At 43.7% G+C, this 22,485-nt stretch overlaps 1 protein-coding gene and 1 pseudogene across 1 annotated transcript in view; one reads left to right on the top strand and one right to left on the bottom strand.

Annotated features, from left to right (window-relative positions):
* EIF2AK3 (eukaryotic translation initiation factor 2 alpha kinase 3) overlaps positions 1–13,118 on the bottom strand; it is a 66,403-nt gene extending 53,285 nt beyond the window's left edge. The window contains exon 1 of the mRNA XM_065891220.1: positions 12,778–13,118. Coding sequence (XP_065747292.1) covers positions 12,778–13,118 — 341 coding nt within the window. The remainder of the gene's footprint in view (positions 1–12,777) is intronic.
* Positions 13,119–16,028: 2,910 nt separating this feature from the next.
* Positions 16,029–22,278, top strand: LOC136134177 (eukaryotic translation initiation factor 4B-like; annotated as a pseudogene).
* The last annotated feature ends 207 nt before the right edge of the window (positions 22,279–22,485 follow it).

The following is a 22,485-nucleotide window of genomic DNA, read 5'->3' as shown; positions in this document are numbered from 1 at the left end:
CTTGACCATCCAGTGACATGTGATCAGCTACTTCTCCTGCTCTCCATCAACTACTCTTTTTTTTCTATTTTATTGATGTTTTTTCACTTAAGTTTTTTTTTTTTTTTTTTTTTTTGCGGTACGCGGGCCTCTCACTGTTGTGGCCTCTCCCGTTGCGGAGCACAGGCTCTGGACGCACAGGCTCAGCGGCCATGGCCCACGGGCCCAGCCGCTCCGCGGCATGTGGGATCTTCCCGGACTGGGGCACTAACCCGCGTCCCCTGCATCGGCAGGCGGACTCTCAACCACTGCGCCACCAGGGAAGCCCCTAAGTTTTTTTTTTTTTTTAATTTAAGTACAGTTGATTTACAGTGTTGTGTTAGTCTCTGGCGTACACCAAAGTGATTCAGTTATACATACGTGTGTGTCTGTGTATGTTCTTTTTCATATTCTTTTCCAATATGGTTTATTACAGGATACTGAATATAGTTCCCTGTGCTCTACAGTAGGACCTTGTTGTTTATCCTCTATCAACCACTCTTCACGCGGCTTCCAGGGCACCATCTTCTCCTGATTATTTGTTCTTAGTTCTATGCTTCCTTGTCTCAGTTTCATTTCCTGGTCCCTCCTCACCTCTCCTATCTCTGAAAATATTCTCTACCTACACGTACTTTTCTTTGGTGGTCTCATAGATGAAAATATCATCTATATACTGGCAACTTCCAAATTTGTATCTCTGGTTCCAGGCCCCTTCCCCGAACTCTGGGCATACATATGTAACTGCCTGCCAGATTTCTTTTTCTAATAAATTTATTTATTTTATTTATTTATTTTTGGCTGTGTTGGGTCTTTGTTGCTGCACTCGGGCTTTCTCTATTGGTGGCGAGCGGGGGCTACTCTTCGTTGCAGTGCGCAGGCTTCTGCGGTGCATTGCGGTGGCTTCTCTTGTTGTGGAGCACAGGCTCTAGGCACACGGGCTTCAGTAGTTGTGGCACGTGGGCTCAGTAGTTGTGGCGCATGGGCTTAGCTGCTCCACGGCATGTGGGATCTTCACGGACCAGGGCTCGAACCCAAGTCCCCTGCATTGACAGGCAGATTCTTAACCACTGCGCCACCAGGGAAGTCCCACTGCCTGCCAGATTCAGATTGTCCTACAGGCTCCTCAAAGTGCATGTATCCAAAATCAATATCCCCAGACTGATACCCCCAATTCCTCAAACACATCATGCATGATTTTTCCTCAGGGACTTTGCAGCTACTGTTCCTTTGCATCCTGGAACATATACCCCAGATATACGACAAGCTCTCAATAAATATTTGTGGAATGAAAGGGTTTGTTGACTAATTGTCCTAGGAATTTGTTAGGTATACCGGTCTGCTTCTGAAAGACCATGCAAATTCTAAGCACATACAGTTATGTTCCTGGTTCAGCGTATAAAATGTAACTTTTATCTATCCTACTTCATATACAATACATACAAATTCAAAGTAAAGCTACAAGTCGATTAAGACAAACCAGTTCAAGTACACTCATGTGAAATGTGGAACCTTTCAAAGAACTTAATTGTTTAGCAAATGAATACACTTATCAAGTGAATAGAAGTGTCAATTTAGTTCCCCAACTATACACTAATTCTCGCTTTGAATTTTTCAAATGGTAACTCAGTCTCAACCGTGAAAATAAAGATCTTTTGCCACACTACAAACTAGTAATTTTCAATAACACAACAAAAGAAAAGTAGCAACTCAACTCCTTTCCCCATGCATTACCCTGCATTCTCAAGAGATCTACTGGGAGTTGGATGAGGAGAATATGAGCCAAAAAATTATGTTATGATGAAGGTATAAAAAAATTCATACCTGACAAGCCAGAATGGAAAAGAATATGAAAAGAAGATATACGTGTGTGTGTGTACATATACATATATATATGTACACACACACATCTGAGTCATTTTGGTATACAGAAGAAATTAACATAGCATTGTATATCAACTATACTTCAATAAAATTTCCAAAGAAAAACCTCATACCTTAGATGTGTCAATTTACAAATAAAAGCAATAGACTCTAATTCAGTTAGAGATCAAGGGTTCGGAGCCAAGTCAACTCTTTCCTAGTCCTACTGCAGAAAGATCCAACTTTTCTGTTCAATAATCATTAACCATAAATAAATGGTAGAATGAAAAACCCTCTAATTGAGACAAAACTTAGTATACACAAAGTGTAACCCATGAAGAATTAAGGAGACCATTGGAACACTTCAGATGCTATTTTTTTTAAATTCAGAACCAATGTTGTTCATTTAATCATGCTAGGCATTCCACTGTTAACAACAACGAAAAAGCTACACTTTTTCTGAATGTGTAGTTATTTGTGCTAGAGGTTTATACAGAGAAAAATGGTAAAATTTTAACTTTCATTTTCAAAACAAAGAAATACCCAACAATAAAGTATGCATATGTCTTACGTATATATAAAACACATTTTAATAAGTAATTTGGAGTTTAATATCTAACTATCACTGAAAACCTATAATGTGAGGTACGTTGAACTGAGTCAAAGATTCTGCTTTTTAAAATAAACAAGAAAATTTCAGATAATGAGCTACTATATTTAGAGAATATGTGTGAATTCTAGGAATAACTGAAAGAAAGACAAACACGTGGGCAGGAACAATTAAGTACATCACCCTCTTAACTGCTATTGATATTTAGTATAATCTGGCTCTTGATTTGAATGGCGCATCCTTAATTCTTTTCACCTCTCTTAATGGGAATAACAGAAACTCCCGTAACAAACCCTGTCAGGTATCAAAAAAAAAATTCTTCATTCTCCTCTGCTACAAGTTATGGGTTCTGTCCCAAGCACGTCTCTGGAAGGGAGTTTCCCCCTCTGCCGTGGCTGGAACTGGGCAGCACCACTCGGCCAAGGAGATATGTAACGATTTAGACTGTCAGACCGTATCACATTCTTGGAGAGAGAAGCATCAAGGAGACAGGCTCTGCTGAAAAACAAAGTCCTTGGGGTGTATGCAGGACAGTCAGAGGTGGCAATAAGATATGGCATTTAGAACAAACATCAGTGAGAGCTGAATAATGAGCCTGCCACCGCCCCCCACCAAAAATCAGGGAGAATCTAAGGCCCTTTATCTCCCCACGATCCACTCACCCTATTTGGAGGTTTCTATGAGCAAGATGAAAAACTCTTAACTTATTTAAAGATCAAAGGAACTGCAGAAGCAGCATTTCCTGTGGAAAGAATCAGAGCTTTGAAGTCAGCCCTGTGTGCCCAGCCCCATGGCTCTGCTCTTGTTCTGCTCACGGCTCCATTCGAATTGCTTTTTCATGGGTAAAACAGGACTATTTCACTCAGCTCAGCGTAACTCAAATTTGCCTGATTATCAAAATAATCTGGAGTGCTTGTTAAAAACCAGTAAAGGTAGGGCTTCCCTGGTGGCGCAGTGGTTGAGAGTCCGCCTGCCGATGCAGGGGACACGGGTTCGTGCCCCGGTCCGGGAAGATCCCACATGCCGCGGAGCTGGGCCCATGAGCCATGGCCACTGAGCCTGCGCGTCCGGAGCCTGTGCTCCGCAACGGCAGAGGCCACAACAGTGAGAGGCCCGCGTACCGCAAAAAAAAAAAAAAAAAAAACAACCAGTAAAGGTTCACAGGTCCCCTCCCCAGAACAGGGTTGGGAGACGACAGCTTAACAAGTACCTGAGGTGAGTCTCAGGATAAGGTCAGTCTGGCAAAGAGCGATTTATCTCAAAGGGCTATTGCCTAGGAGTAAAAAAAAATCATCCATTACCTGGATGAAGACGGCCTGTTGATCAACTCTGTCAGCAAACCCTTTTGAAACTTCTCTCACTTAACACACTGCTTCGGTTTACAAAGGCATTTGTTTCGATGATTCAACAGCAAGTACCATTCTCTCACCCATAACCCCGTTCTTCAAAGATCCTCTCAAGAAAGGTTTGCAATGACCTCATCCGATGGCCAGGTTCATCCCCTCGTCAGGCATCCCTGCAGTGGCAGCTGGGACACTGGCTGCCTCCCATTCTGGCCCAGTCCTCGCCCCTCCTCACCTGCCATCCCGACAGCTCTCAATCTCTAACAAGCGGGCCGAGGAGTTCCAGCTTTATCCAAAGCCCGCTGTTTACTCTATGTGTAATCTGACAGCTACTTATAACCAAACACAAAAGCTGTATTTTTTCTGAATATGTCGTAACTTGTGCTAGAGGTATATACAGAGAAGAACAGTAAACTTCTAACTTTCATTTTCAAAACAAAGAAAAAATCCAACAGTAAAATATGTGTATGTCTTATGTACATATAAGAACACTAGCTCTGCATTTTCAGCAGGGCATCACCACAAAGCCTTCAGAAAACTTCCCTTCCCTCTCCCAGCTTTCTGCATGCATCCCATCACTGAACATCTAAATCAGAAATCAGATCCTCCCTTGCTCTACATTTAGACAACAGTCATGTACTCTGGGTTCTACTTCTATAGCTTCCTTTAAATCTTTTCATTCTTCTTCAGTCTCACTGCCCTTGTCCTACAACAAATTCACATGTCTCATTAGAACATCTTCAGAAAGACTTTCTGCCGGGCTTCCCTGGTGTCTCAGTGGTTGGGAATCCGCCTGCCAATGCAGGGGACACGGTTTCGATCCCTGGTCCTGGAAGATCCCACGTGCCGCAGAGCAACTAAGCCCGTGCGCCACAACTACTGAGCCTGCGCTCTAGAGCCTGTGAGCCACAGCTACTGAGCCCGTGTGCACAACTACTGAAGCCTGTGCACCAAGAGCCCATGCTCCACAACAAAGAGAAGCCACCACAATGAGAAGCCTGCACGACGTAACAAAGAGTAGCCCCCGCTCGCCGCAACTAGAGAAAGCCCGCATGCAGCAATGAAGACCCAGTGCAGCCAAAAATAATAAATTAATTAACTAATTATTTTAAAAAAAGACTTTCTGCCCCTGGTCTCGTACCCCTTGCTCTTCCGACCGTTTGTTTGTTTTTTTCCCAACAGTTTTGTTTCTATAATAGAGATCTGATAAACGTCCGAAGTTCCCTGCGCCCAGTGAATAAAGGCCACACTGCTCGGTTCAGCACATAATCTGGCGTAACCTAGGTTTCTAACCTTCTGGACAAAGTTCCCTTGTTAATTTGGTTTTTGTCGCATGTCTTCAACGATTTCATGTGCCCCTAAAACATCACTTCTAATGAATTCCCCCCATCTTTAGAGGAACTATTTAAGTACCAATCAAAATATTCAAGGCTTCTGGAAAGAAGTCGCTAAAATTACTAATTAAGTTTGGTATAATTCCAGTTCAAAACTGAGAAACTTGACTTTTTAATTAGCCTTCTCCTCAGTGAATGTCCAATTTCCATTAGGTTATTTGGAAAATAAGGATGATCTCATGGATCCCGCACAGGCCGGTGCATAGGGGTCTAGGAGCCCTGGCTCAGAAACCACTGCTCTGAGCCCTTGCTCACGTCATCCCTGCAGCCGAGACTGTCCTTGACACTTAACTTTCAAGGACTCACTCACTTGACATCTCCATTCTCTTCACTCTCAAACTCTTCTTATGTCACCTTTCATCCATTCTAGTACAGCTAAGTCTTTAACACATGTACCTCCCTCTCAGACCTGGGACTCAAGGACAGCCCAGGGGCCCATTTATCTACCCTCAGCACCTAACAGTGCAGAGCCCCTAATAAAATGCAATAAATGTTGGTTGAATGAATAACTCTTGCTAGGGCAGATACCACTATTCACATAAAACAAGAACAAAAAAGAAGCTAAGAAAGATGTGAAAAGATGTACTTGCCTAAAGGCACCAAAAGAAGAGGTTTTGGACAGAATTCTGAAGCATAAACTTCAGGGTTTTTAACTCTATCGTTCTGTTAGTTATATGTCTGCATAAGTGGCAACTCCTATATTACTATAATGTACAGCTTTAATTCTTCCGGAAGTCTCATCAAGATGCCACATATCCTGTTATTGCTTTGATTTTGCCCTTAACCGAGCAGAAATGACCTTAGGCCACAATGAATACCCAATTTCTAAAAAAATTTTGTTTGCTCTGACTTCTGTCATCCAGAATACCTGGCTATTTACAATTAAGTTTATCTGAGTCTGATAAGTAAATGCTGAATTCCTTCATACAGTAACTTTGAAGGGGTCTTAATGCCTGTATAAATTTCCCAGGTGAAACAGACGCAGGTGACAGTAGAAGACTGTATCAATTAAATGGTTTCTACAGTAACAACTGCTTATTTTAAAATTGTACATCTCCTGTTGTGGGGAAGAAGAAGTCACAAAGTTAAAAATGTGATTGGGTTAAATCTGCTCTTTTGATTAACCAAGAATCCTCTTCCTAAAATGCGTGCTGTCACTCAAGGAAGCATATATTCTTGTTGAAAAACAAACATACTAATTGGACTTTACTTCTTAGTCCTCACCTACTAAGTAAATCTTCGAATCAAACTTCCTTTATTTAAACCTGTCACAAGACTAGCCATGCCCCAAATCCAAACATAGTGCCGAAACTTACTAACTATATAACTTTGACATATCACCTAAACCTTAAAGAAATACAATCTAAGTTTTCAATGTTATAAACCACATGAGAGCGGCAGATATCCTTTTCCAGTTAGATTAAAACATTTTTCGAAGCACTTTTTCTACTTTATCCTAGAAAACCTTTTACATAAAATGATTAGTGACAGAGCAGGGTGAAAAAAATTAATCTCCCCTCTCACATTTAGTTCTGAAACCTACCAGCTCTCCTTTCTGTATTTTAAAACGTTTTGTAATAAAAATGTACAGGCAGCTCCTCTCTTACAAAAAAAGGAAAAAAAGCAGATGGAGTTTCCAGGCAGTATTTAGGAAATGAAGGAACATGTGGAAGTCACAGCTCACAGCAGCTGATAAAGACAGGTCGCCTTCTGCGCCCAGGAGTGTGAATACAGAACCGTTTCCTCAATCCTGTCACATATCATATCCAGAGTCCAGGTGTCAATTAAGCTAAAAAGACAATTATAGGGGCTTCCCTGGTGGCGCAGTGGTTAAGAATCTGCCTACCAATGCAGGGGACATGGGTTCGATCCCTGGTCCGGGAAAAGCCCACATGCCGCGGAGCAGCTAAGCTCATGTGCCACAACTACTGAACCTGCGCTCTAGAGCCCGTGAGCCACAACTACTGAGCCTGCATTCTAGAGCCCGCAAGCCACAACTACTGAAGCCCGTGCACCTAGAGCCCGTGCTCCGCCACAAGAGAAGCCACGGCACCGCAACAAAGAGTAGACCCCACTCGCGGCAACTAGAGAAGAGCCCATGCACAGCAATGGAGACCCAACGCAGCCAAAAACTTTAAAAAAATTAAAAAAAAAGACAATTATAGACAGGAAGGCTAATCCATTACTCACCTAAAGCATGTTTATTTTGGCTTACAGCCTGCCTTGATACTTATGCACAAATTCTTTTTTCAGTGTGATTTGTAGTCAACTTTAAAAGTCTGGGGTCAGAAAAGTGAGCAGATAACTGAGTTCCCTTTCAACAGTGTATCCTAAGACTCTATTATTCAATAGTCATTTTAGTTTTTAAAAAAAAAGACTTGATTATGAATCTGAAGATCTGAGGAAGACCACAGATTTCTGTACCGCTGATTCAGATCAGATCAATTTGTAAAAGGACAGAGAGGAGAAAGAAATAAAAGGGAATTCTATGGAGAACAGTATGGAGGTTCCTTAAAAAACTAAAAATAGAATTACCATATGACCCAGCAATCTCACTACTGGGCATATACCCTGAGAAAATCATAGTTCAAAAAGACACATGCAGGGCTTCACTGGTGGCGCAGTGGTTGAGAGTCCGCCTGCCGATGCAGGGGACACGGGTTTGTGCCCCGGTCCGGGAAGATCCCACATGCTGCGGAGCGGCTGGGCCCGTGAGCCGTGGCCGCTGGGCCTGCGCGTCCGGAGCCTGTGCTCCGCAACGGGAGAGACCACAGCAGTGAGAGGCCCGCGTACCGCCAAAAAAAAAAAAAAAAAAAAGACACACGCACCCCAATGTTCGCTGCAGCACTATTTACAATAGCCAGGTCATGGAAGCAAGCTCTATGCCCATCAACACACAAATGGATAAAGAAGATGTGTTACATATATACAATAGAATATTACTCAGCCATAAAAAGGAACAAAACTGGGTCATTTGTAGAGACGTGGATAGACCTAGAGACTGTCATACAGAGTGAAGTAAGTCAGAAAGAGAAAAACAAATATCATATATTAACGCATACATGTGGAATCTAGAAATATGGTACAGATGAACCGGTTTGCAAGGCAGAAATAGAGACACAGATGTAGAGAACAAACGTATGGACACCAAGGGGGGAAAAGTGGTGGGGGCAGGGGCGGGTGGTGGGATGAACTGACATACATACACTAATATGTATAAAATAGATAACTAATAAGAACCTGCTGTATAAAAAATAAATAAAGCGGCTTCCCTGGTGGGGCAGTGGTTGAGAGTCCGCCTGCTGATGCGGGGGACGCGGGTTTGTGCCCCGGTCCGGGAGGATCCCACATGCCATGGAGCGGCTGGGCCCATGAGCCATGGCCGCTGAGCCTGTGCGTCCGGAGCCTGTGCTCCGCAACGGGAGAGGCCGCAGCAGTGAGAGACCTGCGTACCCCCTCCAAAATATATAAATAAATAAATAAATAAATAAAATTAAGTCATCTTACATTTGCAAAGTATTTTCAGGTTACAACTCATTAAATCCAAAAATTTCAGTTTACAGATGCACAAATTAAAGAAGCACCATTAGATGAATGTCAAACTTAGTAATACTTTTGTTAGAGGGAACTCAGAGGCAAAAGGAACACATATTTTACAAATTAGTGTCATAGTTAAAACTAGTGCTTTACAACTTCCGGGGCTGTCAGATGTCAATATGAAGATGCTCATCCCATCACAAGAACCCCAAGTGACACTTTGCAGCTTGTTATTTGTGCTGAAGTCGGAAAACTGGTAATTCACAACTTATGCCAATGTGCGTGCATAAAACCAAACAGTGAGGTGAGATTTTGACTTTCTTCCCCATTTTCTGCACTGACCGTCTCATTTAAATTTCAACTAAATGTAATATTTAACATAACAAGCACTGACAAGACTGCTACCAGAAAAACAAGTTTACTTTAGCTACTTTTTAAAGGGGAAAAAAGTAGTTTACTCACTCATTCACATGTTTGAGATGCAGAGTAAGCATTTAGACTGAAACCAATGAAAATTTCATCAAGATAAAAAAAAATAAACTAGCGAGACACATTCTGCTTCTTGGCATCAAAAGACAACATGCAAAAACAAAGATCTTCATTCCCCATCTCCCTCTTTTAAAAAGTTTTGCAAGGACCATGGTTTTTCAGAGCTGTTTGCAATAAAGGCTTGGTTAATCCAAATTTGTTCCCCTAATCTTCCTTCTTTAAATAAACAGGATATTATTATAGAACTGATATTCTCTTTTTTTCACTTTTTTCTGAAGAGCACTTAAAAACAAAAGTTTTACAAACATTGCATACTTATCTCTTGTTGATTCTGCCAATCTACTTACTCAAGATTTCTCGGGCTTCCCTGGTGGTGCAGGGAAAGAGTCTGCCTGCCGATGCAGGGGACACGGGTTCGTGCCCCGGTCCGGGAAGATCCCACATGCCGCGGAGCGGCTGGGCCCGTGAGCCATGGCCGCTGAGCCTGCGCGTCCGGAGCTTGTGCTCCGCAACGGGAGAGGCCACAGCAGTGAGAGGCCCGTGTACCACAAAAAAAAAAAAAAAAGATTTCTCAAACTTTCCACACTATCTTAAGTTACCCGGAAGACCCTTAAACCCTGGCCTATCTCTTCCCAGCCAATTCTGTTTGCCAAAGATCACTTACTCTCTGGCAGGCAAAATTCCTCTATTTTCACTCTTCTTTCTGAGAAAGAAGTGGTCCTCTTGCTTGCCAACTACCTTTGCCTCCTCTTCTATTCCTTTCTTTTTCAACATGTCTGTATAGGCTCCCACCCTCTGAATGTATAAAGATCAGAGGCAGAGGTCCCATCAGGTTTAACAGTGAGGGACTAAGGAAGTGGAGCCAAAAAGGATGAATCTTTTTTTTTTTTTTTTTTCTGCTGCAGAGCGTGGCTTGGAGGATCTTAGTTCCCTGGGCAGTGGAAGCGCAGAGTCCTAACCACTGGACCACCAGGGAATTCCCCAAAAGGATGACTCTTTAACTCCTATAATTGTGCTCATCCCAAATCTCTCATCTTCTCAGTCCTCACCCTACGCCTCCAGCCTAGCCAGCTGTATCTTTGTCTCCTTTGCTGGCTCATCTTCTCTAAAACATAAGGCATTTCCTGAGATTTTTATCATGAGTCTCCTCTTCACACAGTTTCAACCATTTACCCTGACATCTCTCCAACTGCAGTCGCTTGTTTCCTACCTAATCTCTCCCTCTGGATGTCCTGCCAGCACCTCCAAGTCACCACGTCCAACACCAAACCCCTTACCTTTTCCTCCCTGCTCCCCTAAATCTTTCCACTTTCCCACCTGTGCTCTCACCTTTTAGCCACCCTGTTCTCCATCTTCAGACGGCGGTACCCAGGGAGGAGGAATCAATTCATTTGCCAGGAACCAAGGTTCTGCTTCCGATCTCTCAAATCTACCCCTTCTGTTCTATATCCACTGGACAGTACATCTCTCATCGGCACCGCTATAACACGCTCCTTTTGGTATCCTTTCCTCAAGTTTTCAGTACACAGCATTGCTGGAGAAATATTCCTTAAGCACAAACTTCAATCAGGTCTGGCATTCGAGATACTCTACACCAAGACTTCTCAAACTGTAGTGTGTATGTGAATTGACGCTGATCTTGTTAAAACGCAGGTACTCTTTCAGTGGATCTGGGCGGTGCCTGACTCTGGATCTCTAACATGTTCCCAAGTGATGACAATGTTACTAGCATATGGCTGTATACATACAATGTGCCCCAACCTATTTTTCTAGCCTTATCTTCTATCCCTCGCTGCCCAGCACACATATGTCTGTATCTCTCTCGTACGCACAGGTCTCTCTCTCTCTCACACACACACACACACACAGATGCATACAAACAAAATAATGTTCCCTAAACATACTTCCCAGCTTTTGCACCTCTTGCTGTCTCCTCAAGTCCAGCCTCTGCCCATCACAGTTCTACCCACTTTTCAGGAAACAACTCATTCTGCCACAACATTTTCTCATCTTCTCTTCTACCTCACCTGGGTACCCCACCCACTGAACACTACAAAAACCCTGGGACACTGATGGCACGTAATTTGCATGGCTTCTGCCCTGTACAGTCATTACGGGTCCCCTTATTTAATCCTCACTGCTCAACTGCACTTCCTCTTGGAGGACAGGGGCTATCTGCCTAACCTCTGTAACCCCAGGGCATCCTGGGGGCCTCTTAAGTGCCAATAAACACCTGCTGCAGTGGATGTGTATTTTAAGAAAAATGAAACATGTTTCTCTACTTCATGTAACTTACTTTGAGCAAGTGCTTCAGAAGTTCCTTTAAGAGAAACAAAAACACTCTTTCTGGATAGCTAACTCATTAGCAAAACCTATGAAAATTTTGCCAGACGTTTGCCACTTTAAAAACATCCACATATAAACATTCAAGGGGTGCTTCTAGAATTTTAGTACGTATCCTAGTTATGGTAGTCTCCAGGCAAAATATCAAGGTTCTGATATTTAACTGAAAAATTAAACCTAATTTGCCATAATCTAGTAATTACCACATTGTAAATTTACAATACATTCTAATCCAGATTCGGGATTAATTTATCTAACGCTCCTGTTATCATTCCATTTATTAAATCACTTTCCCCCTGGGTGTGCTAAGATTAGCCATCTGCAAAATATTTTACCATTAAAATGCCTTACATTTGTGTCCAGACTTTGAAAAGTGCTTTAAAACATGTATCTTGAAATAACGTTTTCAAGGAGATGAAGCAACTCAACCAAGACAGCCCTATATTAAATGTTTATACAGTAAACCCTATAAATATCAAAGAACTACCAAAATTCAAGAACACACCCATAGCTCCTAAACTTTAGTGTGTTCAAGAATTGTCTGGAGTGCATGTTAAATTTGCAGATTCCAGGTTCTTACCCTGAGAAAGTCTAATTCAGTAAATCTGGAGTCGGACTTAGAAAACTGTACAGTTAACCAGCATCCCCAGGTGCTTCTGATGCAGGTGTTCCGCAGAACTCAATTACAGAAATACTGACCTCAACCCTGGTCCGTGGGCACTACAGGGATATGTTTAAAGGGAAACGTTGAAATCTCTTTGTGAAGTCCTTTCCCCAAACAGCTGTCACACCAGCACAGACATAAGGTAATTCACGAAAGAAAAAAAATGGGGTCTGTAAGTCCCTTGGGGTACTAGTAAAGCTCGAAAGCAATGCAAGATCCGGAAAGTGACGTTTCTCTCCCACCTCGACCTCCATTCTCCGAGCATCCTCCAGGTACCTTGGAGGATGCTGCTTGCGCCCGGGAGCTAGAATCGGGCGCCGGGGAGCGGAGCGAGGCCAGTCTCCGGTCCAGGGGCTGGCAAGGCGGCCCCGCGCTCTCCCCCAGGTCAGCAGCAGTCCTCCGCCCGCGAGAGGCCGTGGCCGAGGGGGGACCGCGGCCACCAGATCCTCCGCGGCGCACGCGCACAAACAAGTAGACTCCCGGGGTCAGCGGTCCGGGTGCTCTGCCCGCGCCCCTCACCTGCGGCACGGCCGAAGATCGGCCTCGTCGTCCGGTTCCGGCTCCCGCGGCTCCTGCTCCCCCGCGGCCGCCGGCAGCGCCTCGGCGTCCTCCACAGTCACCTCCGCCGCAGTCACGGCGCCCGCCGCCTGCACCCGCACGGCCGACGTTGGAGCGGCCGCGGCCCCCAGGCCGAACGCCGCCTCCACTTTCGACGCGGGGAAGTCGGAAGCGCGCCGCGCGGCCACCGTCCCCGTCACGAGCCCCAGCTGCAGCGGTGGCAGCAGCGGCAGCAGCGGCAGCAGCAGCAGCAGCAGCAGCAGCGCCCGTGCCACCGACCCCGGGCGGGCGGCGCGCTCCATCAGCGGCCCGCCCCGCGCGCGGGCATGGAGGTGCAGCCGCCGGCGCCCGCCTCTCCCGCCGCTCGGAGCCCCGGACCAGGGCGAGGACGTGCTAGGGACCCCAGCCGCCGCCCCGACGGTCAGAACGTCCAGCCGCGTTTCTCAGGCCACGTCTTAACCCGGCCTCAGCCACTGCCACCTGAGTGACAGCCTCCCACGGACATCGCCCATTGAGCAAACGTTCCGCGCGTCTGCTCTTTGATTGGCTGCGGCCTCTGCCACTCTGGGCTCCCAGGCTAGTCCTGTTGGAGAAGGTGGGCTTTCTCTGGTTGTCAACAGCACGCCTGCCAATCAAATTGTATTTCCTTAGCCCGAGGCCCGGCCCTCTTCCGGACGCGGTTACCAATGAGAAACGCTCCTCCCGGCAACCTTCTTACCTGATTGATGAGCTCCGCAGTTCCCAGAATACCTTTCCCCAGAGCAGATTGGCCATTGTGCTGGTTGGCCTCGCCCCTCAAAGCGAGGCACTAGAGAACACTTGAAGATCACTGGTGGAAGCGGATGCCCCTCAAAAGTCTGAGATAACTTCTTCTTGATTGGTTGGAAGCGGCACTTAATACGTGGCGGATTCTGAATGTGGAGAGGAAAGTCCCAAGTGAAAGGAAGAGTGGGAGGCTATCCCTAGTGGCAGGGAGGCGGCTGACCTTCAAGGGGTTACCGCTGTAAAACCTGGTTCTTTTGGATAGGCAAAAGAAGAGCAGGAAAAATGAGTGACCGCACAAAACATGTAGTTCCTGAAAGTGGAAGGGGTAACGTGAGTTGGGGAGACGATCCTGCGTGTGTCCGCGACGGTGTTGAGAATTACGGCTGGTTAGAGATGCGGGTGACCTACGTGATCCAGTCTACCCGACACGCCCCTTCGTCCTTATAAAGGACAAGGAGCCCTGGCCCGGGGCACTTACGTCATTTTTCTAAAGTCACATAGCTAGTTATTTACAGAACCGTGACTTTCATCCAAGCCTTCTGATCCTGGTCTGCCATGCTTTGTACCTCACTATAGAGCAAAGAAAGAGTTAAAACCGCAAAAGGCCAAACTGGAGAAGATTTGAATGTTCGGCTAAGGCTTTAGAACTTTTCATGCAGTTAAGGACACCGTGAAGATTTTTGAGTGAAGTGATAAGAGTTGTGGTTTACGAACAACCAACTGCTGTGGATTCTTCAGCAGTGTTTTCAAAAGAAGAGCATCAAAGATTAGAAGACTTGTTGGGCAGCTATAGCTGGGAGGCTATGACCCCATCAGAATTCTGAAGATTTTTTTTTTTTTAAGATACTGGCATACAGACATGCTCTTAATTTCTTGTGTCCAAAAGCAAAAGAAGCAAAACCCCCCACTTCGCCTAACACCTCCCACATTTCATTGTTGCTCAGTACAGCGAAACTCTGAACTCTTTGTCTTTAATTCCTCTTCTCTCCTTGTCAAACACACTACAATCGGGCTTTGGGGCACACAACTCCACCAAACTGCTCTAGCTGTGGCCACCGTTGCTAAATTCAAAAGACAATTCTCCATCTTCATTTTATCAGCTATAGTTAACCCAGCACATCAGTCTTTGCTGTATAAAAACACTTTTCACTGGTTTTCCTGCTTCCACGTGGGCCAAATCATAACCCTCATTACCACCCCCATTTTAACTTAATCTCCTCTTTGAAAGGCTTCTCTCCAAATAAGGTTACATTCGGAGGTACTGGGGGTAAGGACTTGAACATATGAATTTGAGGGGGGACACAATTCAGCCCGTAACACCCAGATACTCGTGAGACTTGTTCCCTCACTTCCTTCAAGGCTCTGTTACCTTCCGAGTGAAGACTCTCAGGACCACCCTTCCTAAACTCCTCCCCTGCTTTATTTCTCTCCTTAAATCTTAAAAACTCTACATACTTGTTTACTGTCTGTCTCTCTCCACTCCTATATAAATTCCATGAACATTTACTCATTGATGTATTCAAAGAGCCTAAAAACAATACAAAGTGTTTAGTAAGTGTTTAATAAATATTTGTTGAATGGATGAATATCTGAGGACAGAAGGGAAAGGGATAAATGGAAGAGATTGTAGTTGCTGTAGATAGAAGGGGGCAATTAAGGAAGCAAGATCCCAGAGTATCTGGAGAAAACAGAGACTGCTATGCCTTCCATGTTGAAAGTGGAGATTAGAGAATACCCCTAGAGAATAAATTACTTTGCAATGAAGAGAAAATAGATGAGAGAGCTCAAACTAGTTGATCACTATCTACTCAACAAAACAGGAGATAAGATCTCCTAAGTAAGAGGTTATAAGAGGGATGTGTCAGAAAATTAACCTGAGGTGAAAAATGATTGTTGACTACTTGTAATGGCTCATTTGAAATTAGCTAGTATTGATATATATTTTTTAGTGGACCTAGTCCTCACGGTTTTGTAACTTTTTCAAAAAATGATCATGTCATGAGCAATAATCTGAGCTAATGAATTAGGGATCTGCTTGCCACCTGTAAATGATGTGGAAGTTTTGTTCATTCATGTATTCACTTACCATTCAGGGAGTACCATGTAGCCACCTGCATGTAATGGGAATAAAGATGTGAACAAAACAGGCATGGTCCTTGTCCTTCTGAAGCTTAATACCTATCTAGTTAGGGAGACAGACACTAATAATATATTATTAAAACCAAGACAAGTGCTATGATGAAAAGGGCACAGGCAGAAGAGCAGTGGTGGAAAATGTCAGGAGAGTCAAGCTTCATACTCAGAAAAAAAAAAAAAACATGCAAATATTTCCATTTTGGAAAAAGAAGAAAGTCCTGAGTCATGGTCATCTGAGTGGGAAAATAATAACTGGGAGGGGAAAGAGAATCTGCGAGTTTTAGAACAGCGTGCAGAGCCACAGTGACTGCATGGGAGCTCTGGAAAGTGAGTCTGAGCACCTCAGGGAAGTGTATGAAAAGTTGGGACCAGGCGTGATGCTGATCAATGAGTCTGAGCCAGGAAAAGAAGCTGGTGTTTCCGTCCCTGAGCTAGGGCTGCCCAGAACAATTAAGATTCTAAAACAGCTTGGTCAAGAAGGTCAGGAAAACAGGTTAGAGCTTTAGTATCATAAGCTCAGTCCATGAACAGAGAATGTCTGTATCTGTTGAGATTGTATCTGGTTGTAATTAAAAAAAAGAATGGCCACATAATGGCTGAAACAAGGAAGGGATTTATTTTTCTTAGTGACACGGCCGTTCCACAATTGGTTTATTTAGTCTTACGCTTCTTCTGTTTTTCCACTCTTCGTGTATGACTTTTGTTCCTCGTGCTTGTCATCTCATGATTTCAGGATGGCATGCCCAGCATCATTTCTTTACTATGGGTAGGAAAAGAGGAACAACAGAAGACATTTACCACCTGAATTTGCCCTCTTTTAAAGAACTTACCTGGAAGCCCCAAGTAGAGGACTTCCACTTACAATTCAAAGGTCAAGACTATGTCCCATAGTCTGCTAGGATAGCATACTGCCACTCTGAACGAAACTGGGGTTCTGCTAGTGACAATGAGGAGGGAATTTGTAATCTGCTTTATCGAAGTATAGTACGTGTACGATAAAGTCTTCCTATTGAAAGCGCATGCTTGGAAAAGTTTCGACAAATGCATACACCACAGTCAAGATAACAGAATATTTCATCACCCCCAAGGGCATCCTCACATCCCTCTGCAGTTAGTCCCTCCTTTCACTCCCCAGCCCCCAGGTAATCACTGATCTGTTTTCAGTCACAATGGATTTTCTACACACAATGGATTTTCTAGAATTTTTAATAAATGTCATCATACAGTTTAGACTCTTTTGTGTCTGGCTTCTCTCACTCCTTCTACTTTTAAATTTTTTTTTTTTTTTTTGCGGTACGCGGGCCTCTCACTGCTGTGGCCTCTCCCGTTGCGGAGCACAGGCTCCGGATGCGCAGGCTCAACAGCCATGGCTCACGGGCCCAGCCGCTCAGCGGCATGTGGGATCTTCCCGGACCGGGGCACGAACCCACGTCCCCTGCATCGGCAGGTGGACTCAACCACTGCGCCACTAGGGGAGCCCTCCTTCTACTTTTAAATTCATGCATGTTGTTGCATGTAGCCATACTTTGTTCATTTTTACTGCCAAGGAGTGTTCTATTGTATCTAGGCCACGTTTGTTTATCCATTCACCTAGTGGTGTACATTGGGATATTTCCAATTGTTGGCTATTACAAATAAAGCTACTGGGACTTCCCTGGTGGTCCAGTGGTTAAGGCTCTGCGCTCCCAACGCAGGGGGCCCGTGTTCAATCCCTGGTCAGGGAACTAGATCCCACATGGTGCAACTAAGAACCTGCATGCTGCCACTAGAAGATCCCGTGTGCCGCAACTAAGACCCGGCACAGCCAGATAAATAAATATTATTAAAAATAAATAAATAAAGCTGCTATGAACTTTCATGTACAACTCTTTTGTGGAAACATAGGTTTTTATAACCCTTGAGTAAATACCTAGAAGTAAACTTACTGGTTCATGTGATTGATGTATTTTTAACTATATGACAATTTGCCAAATAGTTTTCCAAAGTGGTCGTACCATTTTACACTCCACTAGCCATGTGTGAGAGTTCAAGTTGTTCCAAATCCTCACCAACACTTGATATTGTCGGTCTTTTGATATCTGCTACTCTAGTGGATATGCAATGGCATCTCATTGTGGTTTTGGTTTGCATTTCCCTGATAACTAATGATTTTGAACATCTTTTAATGTACTTATTGGACATTTATATATCTTCTTTTGTGAAATATCTGTTCAAAGCATTTATAAACGAAAGAATTTATATAGGTAGGCACCCAGCAGAGTTTGCCATACAGTGAAATATGCTGTGTCCGTGGGCTATTGCCATAATAATAATAAAAGGAGCCATCCCAAAAATGAAGTGGCTTTAAAAAAAATTATGCTTTCACACCCTGTGCCTGAGGATTGAATCATGTAGCCAAAACACTTTATTCTTATGGCAATGGCAGAAACACAAAAAAAGATGAGTGGAAACTTACAGGCTAGAGTCAGAACCAGAGTACTGAAAAAGAAATAAAAGGAATCCAAATTGGAAAAGAAGAAGTTAAACTGTCACTGTTTGCAGATGACATGATACTATACATAGAAGATGCTACCAGAAAACTACTAGAGCTCATCAGTGAATCTGGTAAAGTTGCAGTTTACAAAATTAATACACAGAAATCTGTCACAATTCTATACACTAACAATGAAAGATCAGAAGGAGAAATTCAAGAAACAATCCCATTTACCACCGCATCAAAAAGAATAAAAAACCCAGGAATAAACCTACCTAAGGAGACAAAAGACATATACTCCAAAAACTATAAGATGCTGATGAAAAAAATTGAAGAAGATACAAACATATGGAAAGATATACCATGTTTGTGGATTGGGAGAATCAATATCGTCAAAATGACTATAGTACCCAAGGCAATCTACAGGTTGAATGCAACCCCTATCAAATTACCAATGTCATTTTTCACAGAACTAGAACAAAAATATCTTAAAATTTGTATAGAGACACAAAAGACCCTGAATAGCCAAAACAATCTTGAGAAAGAAAAAACAGAGCTGGAGGAAGCAGGATCCCTGACTTCAGACTATACTACAAAGCTATAGTCATCAAAACAGTATGGTACTGGCACAAAAATAGAAATATAGATCAATGGAACAGGATAGAAAGCCAAGAGATAAACCCACACACTTGTGGTCAATTAATCTATGACAAAGGAGGCAAGACTACACAATGGTGGAAAGACAGTCTCTTCAACAAATGGTGTTGGGCAAACTGGACCAATAAAAAAAAAGAAAAACAGTGAAATTAGATAATTCTTTAACACCATACACAAAGATAAGCTCAAAATGGATTAAAGACCTAAATGTGAGACCAGACACTAAAAAACTCCTAGAGGAAAACATAGGCAGAACACTCTCTGACATAAATCTCAGCAATATCTTCTTCAATCTGTCTCCCAGAATAATGGAAATAAAAACAAAAATAAACAAATGGGGGGCTTCCCTGGTGGTGCAGTGTTTGAGAGTCTGCCTGCCGACACAGGGGACACGGATTCGTGCCCCGGTCCGGGAAGATCCCACATGCCGCGGAGCAGCTGGGCCCGTGAGCCATGGCTGCTGAGCCCGCGCATCCGGAGCCTGTGCTCCGCAACAGGAGAGGCCACAACAGTGAGAGGCCCGTGTACAGCAAAAAAAAAAAAAAAAAAAGAACCATAGGAAAAAATACACATTGCCTTCAAAGGAACAATAGTAAGATTGACAGATTACTTAGACGAAGACATGACAATGTTAAAGTGGTGTAAGAAATGAACTGACAACTTATAATACTGTACTCAGTGAAAACGTCTTTTTAAAAATGAAAGCAATACAAAAACTTTAAAAACAATAAAAGAACCTGGCTGTCAGCAAACTTAGAGTAAAATAAATACTGAAGGGAGTTTTTCAGATAGAGAGAAAATGATCCAAGATGGAAATCTGAAAATGAAGGGCACAAGAACTAATGATTATTGAAAAGGGTAAATTTGGGGATAAATATAAATGAAAATTATTGTTTTGTAGAATAATGCTAATGCCTTTTGGAGCTTTAAGTATTACATAGAATTTAAATGTACATAATATTAAAATACATGGGCTTCCCTGGTGGCACAGTGGTTAAGAATGTGCCTGCCAATGCAGGGGACATGGGTTTGAGCTCTGGTTCCGGAGGATCCCACATGCCACAGAGCAACCAAGCCCGTGTGCCACAACTACTGAGCCTGTGCCCTAGAGCCCGTGAGCCACAGCTACTGAGCCTTCGTGCCACAACTACCGAAGCCTGTGCACCTAGAGCCCGTGCTCTGCAACAAGAGAAGCCACCGCAATGAGAGTCCCACGCACCACAACAAAGAGTAGCCCCCGCTTGCTGCTACTAGAGAAAGCCCCGTGCACAGCAACGAAGACACAACACAGCCAAAAATAAAAATAAGTAAAATAAATAAATTTTAAAAAAAAATAAAATAAAATACTTAACAATAGCACAAAATGTGGGAGTAGGCAAATGCAGTTGATGTAGTCAAAGACCTTTGCATTGTCTGGGAAAGTAAAGTACTAATTTATGTTATACTGTATTAGGTCAAGGATGCATGTTACAATCTTAGGGTTATCACTCAAAGAATAATAAAGGTTGTATAACTAACAGAGAGAGGAAATGGAATAATAAAAATATGTGATTTATCCAAAGTGGGAAGGAAAATAGGAAAAAGAGGACAAGAAACAGGTGGGACAGGTAGAGAAAAAAAAACTGTAAGTGGTAATTATAAATGCTAGTGTATCAGTATCCACATTAAACATGTATGGAATAAGTCCTCCTGCTATAGCACAAAGCTTATCAGACTAGATAAACGGTAAGAGACACACCTTACCTGTAAGGTGTACACGCAAAACTTGTACATGCAAACAGTAGCAAAAAGAAAGCTGATGTAATCATAATTATATCTGGAAAAGCTCATTTTTAAAATGACTTAAAATTTTTAAAAAGTAGACTTTAGTACTTTTTAAGAGCAGTTCTAGGTTTACAGCAAAAGTGAGCAGAAAGTACAGAGTTCCCAAATACCTCCTCTCCCCACATACCCACAGCCACCCCCTCTATCAAAATCCGCACCCTCCCAGAGTGGTACATTTGCTACAATCAACGAACCTGCATTGATTCATCATTATCGCCCCAAGGCCAATGCATTTACCCCGCGAACCCAGCAAGGAGGTTGAAAGGTTCTGGTTATACTGAGTTTGAGGACCTGAGCTTGGATGCCTTGCTCAGTATGCTGAGCATCAGTGACGTGTTTCTAGGGAACAGGGGGTTTCGAATGGACTTTGCTGATCAAGTACAGGATGAATACAGGAAGGATGGTTCTTTTGGCCAAGATAGAAATCGGTATTCTGACAAAACATGTATACACCGTAGGGCCCATTCTGCTGCAGAGAGCTTTGATGACTACCTGCCCAGAAGAAGTGATGATAGCTTTGGACGCAAATGTTGAGATCATTGTGATTCCCACTGATACCATGATGGGTGTCAGGATGAGTAGTAGGATGGTTCACACTGGGATATGGATTGATATGGGGGCTGAGATTGCTATGATGACTGAGGCAGTAGAGACTATGACAGAGGCCATGATTACAGGACAGGCAGTGGCAGGAAGACCATTTGGTCATGCACTATAGGGATGATAACTACAGAGAAAGAGGGGACCACCATGAAGACAGATATGACAGACGAGACGACCGGTCCTGGAGCTCCTGAGATGAAAACAGGCATGATGATAGAGGTCCTCCCACCCACAGACCCAACGTGAATGTAAAGCCTCAGGGTACTCCCAAGGAAGATGATTCCTCTGCTAGCACCTTGCAGTCCAGAAGGGCAGCCTCTGTCTGTAGAGGGGCAAAGCCTAACTGACACAGTCGCTAGACGCCTTCCCCCAAACTAGAACTTCAACCTCGGGAGAGACACAAAAGCTGCCCAAGTAAAGAAACTCAGGAAAGGGAAGGGTTGAGGAGAGGAAGTAAGTCATCACAGACGGACCTCAGCCGCATCTGGCAGAAACGCACGAAGAAAAGAGAAAGAAGTCTTTAGAAAAGGAAACATTCAATAAGGAGGAAGATTGTCGCTCTCCAACTTCCAAGCCTCCCATACCTGAGCAGCCTCCAAAGGAAATGCCAGCCCCTCCACCAAAGAAGAATGCTTGGGGGAGGCTGATCTCAGAGCTCAGACATAGAGCAACAACAGTAGTTCCGGCTCAGCCATCTGAGGAAGGACCCGCAGGAAAGGTGAAAAGAAAATAGATGGGTGAACGTCCCAAGAGGTCAGCGTGGCAACTCCAGCCCTAATTCAGTACAGGGAGGGAACAAAGACGACCAGAGGAGTAAGGTGGGAAGGATGGTAAAAAAGGATCAGGACTCCTGATCTGCACCTGAGCCAAAGAAACCTGAAGAAAATCCAGGCTTCAGGTTCAGTTCTGCAAGCAGTCATGCTACTCTCTCCTTTGATAGCGAACATGAAAATGAGGGCGATGATTACAACGAATGGACCTCTATATCCTCTGCATTCTCCTAGTCTCCCTCTGCCCTGGAACATTCGAGAGCAAATCAAACCTCTATTCTGGCAAGATAAAATAAAACTCACCATCTCCTGGTGGGGAGCGGGGGAGGATCAACCCACTAGGATGATTGAACAGTTCTGTGATTGAGGGATTTTCCGGGACTTGGGATCTTCTGTTTTAAAACAGGTAAAGGTCTGGGCAAACTAGGGTATATTGGTCCC

Source organism: Phocoena phocoena, chromosome 14, assembly GCF_963924675.1.
Source record: "Phocoena phocoena chromosome 14, mPhoPho1.1, whole genome shotgun sequence".
NCBI classification, from domain to species: Eukaryota; Metazoa; Chordata; class Mammalia; order Artiodactyla; family Phocoenidae; genus Phocoena; species Phocoena phocoena.
The sequence above is the reverse complement of the archived record's forward strand: the minus strand, read 5'-3'. Positions and strand labels throughout refer to the sequence as shown.